General features: G+C 39.3%; 1 protein-coding gene across 1 annotated transcript; it reads right to left on the bottom strand.

The window, feature by feature from the left end:
* Positions 1 to 469: 469 nt before the first annotated feature.
* LOC138958927 (UPAR/Ly6 domain-containing protein bou-like) lies at positions 470 to 7,610 on the bottom strand. Its single transcript, XM_070330265.1, has 3 exons — positions 7,424 to 7,610; positions 2,420 to 2,572; positions 470 to 2,080 (listed from the first exon to the last, which is right to left on the bottom strand). The coding sequence occupies exons 1-3, from the start codon at positions 7,494 to 7,496 to the stop codon at positions 1,872 to 1,874; spliced, it is 435 nt and encodes a 144-aa protein (XP_070186366.1). The 5' UTR covers positions 7,497 to 7,610; the 3' UTR covers positions 470 to 1,871.
* Positions 7,611 to 8,507: the final 897 nt, after the last annotated feature.

Here is an 8,507-nt window from a genome sequence, read left to right as displayed (position 1 = left end):
GAATGTAAAATCATCCGATTTGAAAGCATGTTTGATTTTGCGGGGATTAATAAGATGGTTAACACAGGAAGGAAGGCATTTAAACTGACGAAAACTTATCTTGAGGAAAATGTGTAATGTCTTCAACCTTCGAGGAACGTTCACCCGTCTAGTAATAATGAGCCTTGGTCTACTGCTTGGTGGGCAACTATTCCGAGAGCACTTGAATGAGTATATGTGTGTGTGTGTGTGTGTGTGTGTGTGTGTGTGTGTGTGTGTGTGTGTGTGTGTGTGTGTGTGTGTGTGTGTGTGTGTGTGTGTGTGTGTGTGTGTGTGTGTGTGTGTGAGAGAGAGAGAGAGAGAGAGAGAGAGAGAGAGAGAGAGAGAGAGGACATCAATACACACAACACAATGTATATAGTTACAAACAAAAACACACTGAAGGAGTAATGTCGTAGCTTACCACCAACCATGATCATAAACACACACAACCAGCTTGTATAAAAATTTAATGTTCAAGAAAGTGTATATTTAAAAACAAAAGTACCTGATATATCAAAGTTCTTCAATGTATAGTAATGATTATTTACATTTTTCATGGAATGTACAGGTGACATATGCTTCAGAAGAACAACATTTCTATTAACTAACACAAGAAGGGTTGGAATGTTTCAATAAATGGAAATATGTATGTGTTTGTAAGATAGATTTTACAGCACATTGTCTTAAAAAGCAAAAGCAGCATAATAAAAGCTTTAGCTTCTACATTATTCTTTCTTCTTCGTCGTTCGCTGCTCCTACATTATGAAAAAGGAAAAAACATACTGAAATGTGCGTAACCCAGTATCTGAATCTTCCTGGACACATTTTCACAACACTGGCTTAAATGAAATCAAACTGTACAAAAAGGCAGTGCCTGCATGACATACACCCACACATTATAGGCACACAAACTCACTCTTCTAGCAAACATACATTCAATCTCTTTGCAATCAACATCACTTTCAGATTTGAACTGAAACTCAACATTCAACACTTGATGCAGGCCCACAGTCATTGCATAAAGTCACACATTCTCTCAAGCTGATACATGTAGTACATAATCATTACATACAGTCAGTCACACATTTTCTCAGGCATATAGTATTTACATAATCAATGCTACAATGAGTACTGTACACCATTCCTCTGCTCGCAATTTCGTTCCACTTTTTTTTTACTGGGATTAGAATACGAAGAATGGCATTTTCCCTATACATTAAGTATGTTATTTCAACCATAGCATTTAACTAGAAAATAAAATATCTCTGTCATAACAAAAACCGCAACAACTCCCAGCTGCAAGGTTATTGTTTTGAAAAATAATAAGGGTGTAGTTTCCCGATGTACCTGGCTCACGAAAAAATATAAACTCTGGGTCTGACTATACCAGCAACATTATCTGCATTGTGAATCACTGAATGTGCCCTTCCCAAGGGTGCACATATCACAGCCATCAAAGAAGCCATTCTCAGTCGACAGGCTCAGGTACAGTAATGTTCTTGATGTTTCACTAACTAGGCAATCCAACTATATCAATTTTTCTATTCCCCTTCCACCCACCCCAACCCAGGAACCCCATCTGATCATAACCATCCATACCCACAAATTCCCCCTCTCCTGATTCTCTCAAAAAACACAGCCCACCCTTACCCAACCCAGGAACCCCATCTGATCATAACCATCCATACCCACAAATTCCCCCTCTCCCGATTCTCTAAAAAAACACAGCCCACCCTTACCCAACCCAGGAACCCCATCTGATCATAACCATCCATACCCTCAAATTTCCCCGCCCTTGATTCTCCCAAAAGACACAACCCACCCGTACCCACCCCAGCAATCCCATTCGATCATAACCTCCTCCAGACATGCAGCAGAAGCCACAGTGCAGACACAATGACGACAGGTAGGGACGAGAGCCTGGAGGCGGAGTTACAGCCTTCCCCCGAACAGGTGTAGACACAGGCACGATACATGCGGTCATGGTCAGGGAACCAGATGTCCTGGCACTGGTCACCCATGTCTCTAGAACTGCAGAATCGGTGTGTTCCTACCACACCTGAAACAAGAGACAGGACACAGGTTGTTATAAACTTAATTTAAAACAATTGTTAACACACACACTCATGTTTTAAGGGGATTTATGTGTAGCTGATTTGTGAAGAATGAGTGCAAAAGAGCTCTCAAAATTCTAACAGATTTGGTCACAAACAGTGGGAATTTCCTTAACAGACCGTTTGACCCGACCCTATTTACCATTACACAGACGTATGGAGAAATATAAATGGTGTAATTATCACATGGAGGGTCTCTCTCGTTGATATCGGATAAATTTAATTCTCAGTTCATTATTGTCATGTTTAATAAACACAATCTGCAAATTACACAACATCCATACCTCCCCACAATCCAGTGACCTTGACGCAGAATTTGGCATCCCATAGGTTGCACTGTTGGTACTTGTTCTCGTTGGTACTTAGGCTGTCGTCCCATTTCTCCTGGCAGTTGTTGTCCAGTGTCGAGTCGCACTGGTAGCAGTACTTGGCGCTCACTGAAAGTTTAAGTGAAATATTCCAAAACATTATTGCCTCCATCTAGCATAAACCAATCTTGAAAATTATGTATAAAACAAGTCTTGGTTTCTAACACACACAACAATTAATATTAATGAAAATTCTGTTACATTGAATCAAAATAAATTTGAAAATGTTTCGTTTATGATCTTATCTGTGCGCTCAGCATTCATTTCATACCGGGACTAGTAAGACACTATTGAAAATACACAAAATGTTCATCTGTACTACTAGTACTAAAGATAAAAGCAATTAGGTGCATCAATCATGCTCTCTGTGCCAGGGTGTGTGCAGTATTTTTTTTTAATACTGTAGGCTAAGGGTATCCTGTTTAAAAAAAAACCTCTGTAAACGCCCAAATACCTTCAATGGAAAAGGATTTTAACTCATCAAAGACTGAAAAGTTGCTTGTCAATTTGATTTATTCTCCTTGGTGTCAGGAGATTGATTCTGCAAAACTCTTGATTAATCTTGTCGCTCATATATATATATACTAGAGGAATACCCGGCTTCGCCGGGGTGAATCGCGAGACAGAGACAGACAGCGTGGCGGTTCACCACAATCACATTTGAAGGCGAAGTCCTGTCTAACGGGATTGGGAATTTTAGAGCTTATTTCTAAGCCCTATATTATCTGTTATGGCTTCTCAAATGCCAGAACATACAGACAGACAAAAGCCGCAAGACCCCATCACAAACAGAACTCTACAATCCACAGGTGTTGCCCACACACACACACAAACACACACAGAAGCCGTATATATATATGTATATCTATATCTATAAATATATAGAGATAGATGACAGTGTACTTTTCGCGTGGCTATAAATTGATTCGAACTTTTCACTTTTACAGTAAGGACAACTTACGGGTGCAATGAAAGCGTTCTGGACAGTGCAGTGACATTCTAAAAATAGTAACGTAGTAACGAGAATATGGATTGACGCCACATGAAGGAAGGGAGATAAACGCTGAAAACACTGGAGAAGATAAGGAAGAGTTACTGGTTACTGGGAATGGATCCAGAGAAAAACCAAAATCGGTTCAGCGCTGCGCGCTGAGAGCACGTGTTGAAATATCTCATCAATGAGGTTGTGTCCGGGGTGTAGCTGAATACGGACTCCAAATTTGAAAAAGATCCACCGAGAACTTTGGCCGTGCATCGCGGACACACACACACACAGCCAGACACAAGTCGTATGAATATATATAGATACATATATACAAAATTACAATGTATTTTTGAGCGCTAACGTCCCTTTGTTTCACAAATCATCAAAGACTGAAATAGAGAGATAAAAGAGCTAGGCCGAAGTGACAGAAGAATTCTTCACAAAAAGCATACAAAGTGGCCAAGAATCTGTCAAGGAGTCTAAAAAGTGTTACAAATTTTAGACTTTTTTTAAAACCTCCTTAATTTTACATTGACCTTCAGTTGCAGCATTTGATTTTCCAGTTAAGAGTTCGGTTTAGGCCAAAAAAAATAATAGGTGTGGTTACGGTAACATAGCCAAAAAAAATAGGGTAGGAAGGTAGGCAATTACTTTTTTTTTTTTTAACTTTTTTTTCTAATGTGTACAAATTAAACCTACTTGACAGGGAAATAAGTGTGAGACTCGGGCGCTTTCGCTTTCATTGCGTTTTCTGCACTCGTTTACCTGGTTTTTTTGGTATTTTTGTGACAAATCTAATAAAAAGTTATAGGGTCGGCCCCAAAAAATAGGGTAGGTCGGGTTACCGTAACCACACCTATTTTTTTTTTAGGCCTTATCAAATATTTGCAGATAAAGCACAAATGACTGTATGTTACATTTACACCATAACATAATTTTACGGTGCTGTCATTTTCTTAGGTTCACTATCCAATGGCTTGATTGCTGAATGTAGAGTTGATCTGTAGTAAAGCAACACTTGAAAAAAGTTGCTCCTGCCTCAATATAAGCAAAATCATTTATCCGTTAGTTACTTTACACAAAAGCTCAGAATCAAGGATACAATTCAACATTTACCTATTTACACTGTTTTTAAAACAATGAAATTCTCTATGGAAGTGCAGAAAAGGTTCCAGTAAATGTTCATGTCATTTGTTTTGGAAACCTTAACCTCAATCATCAGGTTATTACAGTAGAACCCCCTGTTTACGACTTTGGAAAAACCTTGAAAATTAGGTCGTAAAAGGGGGGGGGGGGGGGTTGTCTTAAAAGGGGGGTTTGAGTTTTTGGCCGGTCGGTCATGAATTTGTTTGCAGTGTATCTACTGTCATGTTTACACACAAACACACAGTTGCAGTTTACTGTCATATCAAAACACACACACACACACACCCAAACACATTACAGCAGAACAACTTGAACTCAAATTTCAAAAAGAAAATTTACTCATGGTGTAATGCTCACTCCCCGCTGAGGGAAGCACATTTGACATTGTGGAGCAACCAGTAAAATCCGAATGTCCTAACTCGATAGAAAGCATAACGACTTTTCTCCCGAATCATCTTTCCGCTCATATGAATGATTCGTCGCCTTGCATCGCTAAACTTGACCACGATCGTTGAGGTCTTCGTACAGGCTCCTCTCTTTGCGTACTTTCGCTTCCTTCTCACCATCTAGATAACACCGAGTCTGAGGTAAATTTTGTCATTCAGTGTACTTGTTTTCATGTTGAAACAAAGGTTTGGTCTTGCTGGTTGTTCTTAAGCACTAATAAGTTATCTTCTGTCTCTAAAACAAATTCATTGTCATTTTCAAGTACATGTATTCTCAGTATGTATGTTACATTTACACCCTTGTCAGAAGGCCTCACTTAAGTCTCTCTACAAGCCAACAGGTGCAAGCACTAGGAATCCTGTGACCATAGTTTAACTACCAGGTGTCTGATGTATAAGAAAATACACACTTTTGTGTATTATGGCATTATTTTAAGACTGTGACAAAACTTGTTTGGGCAAGTAGGTAAAATTTCATTTACACCAAATGCATATTTTTAACTTAGAGTTAGAAGGACAATTAAATTACATCAAACACAACTTTTTCACTCAATATCTTTAATTTTTAAAATTACAATCATCCTACCTAATGACCTTCCTCTACAATGATTTTTAAGTAAGTTTGACCAGAAACATTGTTTTAAAATAGTTTCCCTTTTTTCATGATTATTTATACCAAATGTAACATACAGACCAGCTGAAAAAGAACGCTCGAAATCCAAAACCTATTTTCAGATCAAACTTTTAATAATCTAACATATGTTTCTCCATCCATTTCTGGACCTATTAAAAATTAGATTGAGATGATACCCTTGTCAGTAACTTGGTTATTCAATGCACAATGTACCATGCGTTTCCGTAACGCCTTGTGTGCCAAAAAAGGTGGGTTTTTTTCTTGAACAAAGTCAATTTTCTCAGCATCCAGGCGACTGACAGACATAAATTTGGTATGGATAGAATCTGCATGAGGAATACTTCATAACTGTATTGTTAATATTGTAGACATTTAAAAACAGAACAAAATACAAAGTAATAAAAGTATCCAGAACAGGATTTTTGCAATTGGACACCTTGACAGATTCCTGACCAACTACAAGTACAAACAAAACAATAAAGCTTCATAGTTACATAAAACTTTAAAGATCATTTCACAATTAAGGCATCGAAGGCTATGGTACAAACGATTCTTTCTTTTCTTTTCTTTCTTTATTTGGTGTTTAACGTCGTTTTCAACCACGAAGGTTATATCGCGACGGGGAAAGATGGATAGAGCCACTTGTCAATTGTTTCTTGTTCACAAAAGCACTAATCAAAAATTTGCTCCAGGGGCTTGCAACGTAGTACAATGTATTACCTTACTGGGAGAATGCAAGTTTCCAGTACAAAGGACTTAACATTTCTTACATACTGCTTGACTAAAATCTTTACAAAAATTGACTATATTCTATACAAGAAACACTTAACAAGGGTAAAAAGAGAAACAGAATCCGTTAGTCGCCTCTTACGACATGCTGGGGAGCATAGGGTAAACTCTTCCCGGCCCTAACCCGCGATTCTTTCAAGTGGAAGTAGGACTAGAAGTGCAATGCTTTTGGCGCTATATGAGAGAGAGAGAGAGAGAGAGAGAGAGAGAGAGAGAGAGAGAGAGGGAGAGAGAGAGAGAGAGCATTTTAGAGTTAAACACAATATATCTAATTTTTGTGTGTGTGAATTTCCAACCCCAACTGTGGCATGCATAGTTTGGTATTAATGTCAACAAGAAATGCTGAACCCTATTATGTATCTCGATAAAGAACATGCCTCCAGGCGAAGTTAGCATAGTGAGCGTGGGATACCTGCTCAGCTTTTAACAACATTTCAGGACGGGCACGGTTTTCAGGAAAAACAGGCACCCCTGTAGCCGTAGGTACGTGAATGAATCACTGTTACTGTTAGTGTTAGTCTTTAGCAAAGTTGAATACATTATTTCTTTAAAAGAGAGAGAAAAAGAGAGTGAGAAAGCGAGAGGGAGATCGAGCCTGACTCAAAAAAAGATGTTTCCCAATCCTGATTCGGATTCCCAAACACGGAAATGACATTGACAATCACAACACATTTGCTGTTAGTGTTAGAGTTACCCTGGACTTTCTTCTCGTTAAATGGAACACTGTGAAGCAAAATTCACAGCATTCTAAACGGCACCTATAGTTCAGAGACAACCCGGCTTTAACATTAACAGAATCGTGAATATATTTACGGGAAACTGCTGCACAGATCCGCGGATGTGCAAGAGTTTTACAACTTTTCAAACTACGTCAATCACCAACACTAACTTGTGCCATTTCCGCCATTTCGTTTTCTTACCTGCGAGAGCTCCGCCGATGACAAGGACGACAAAGTATGTCCTGAAAGAAGCAGGAATTCGGAATTCCGGCATTTTCGCTCTTAGGTGGTTTCCACTCTTTAAACTTTAGCTTTCGATGGAGCGTTTCCGCATCTAAGGTAGCACACTTCGACAAACCGGAAGAAAGCGACAGTGTGTTTTCTACCTGGCGACACCTGTCGGACGGACACACCTGAGATGCGACAACAAGGGAAGGGGAACAACTATTGATCATTAGGTTTCGTAGTAGAGCATTATTACTTCCCATGATAGTCTCAATCGACCATCGTGTTGTGCCTCGCTAGTAACTCAATATAATTATCAAGGATTAGTCCAGTTGACAAAATGATAATGGTTTTCTTGGCTTTACTAGTACTTCCTCAGTCATTGTGTGTCTGTCTGCCTGACTGAGCACGGTGTCTGTCAGTGTCTGTATGTCAGTCTGCGGCATGGTGAGGCTGTCTGTCTCAGTGTTACTGATTATTAGATGTAAAGGACCGTCGTGACATGCTGCAAGAAACGGCGTAGCCTTAATTCTTTATCGTTGTAAAATAAAGTTCCATTATTATCATCATCATCTGTCTGCCTGTTTGTCTGTTTATATGTATGTGTGTGTTCGTGCGTATCGCGTTCAGTCGTGCGAGTGTGTGCGTGCGCCAGTGATTCAGTCGGAACTCACCGCAGTTGCGCCTCAGCGGTGTGCGATGTGTCGCGTGTGCAGGTGTGTGTGTCTGTGTCTGTGTGTCGGTTAAAAGCCGGGTTAGTTATTGGAACGCTGATTTATAACCGACAATTAACAAACCTTACACGTTTGGCTGCTTCAGTTTAACATCTTGGAAACAACAACATATTGATATTCTAAAATTAGTCACAGCATCAGTAAACATTGATTTTTGTCTGTCGTGTCTTGTCTACTTTTAAGGCTGAAAGATCGAAGTTATTGTGAATGTTTTGTCAGTTTATCCTAAAAAAAAACCGTTCCAATAAGTTAGCTTTTCAGTCTTGCTCGTTTGTCAAGTTTGTTTCACGGTTTGCCAGTGTTAGTTTGTTCAGTCAGTCAGTCAG

Source organism: Littorina saxatilis, linkage group LG2, assembly GCF_037325665.1.
Source record: "Littorina saxatilis isolate snail1 linkage group LG2, US_GU_Lsax_2.0, whole genome shotgun sequence".
Classification (NCBI taxonomy): domain Eukaryota; kingdom Metazoa; phylum Mollusca; class Gastropoda; order Littorinimorpha; family Littorinidae; genus Littorina; species Littorina saxatilis.
Note: the sequence above shows the minus strand (reverse complement) of the source record. Positions and strands in the feature narration are given on the sequence as shown.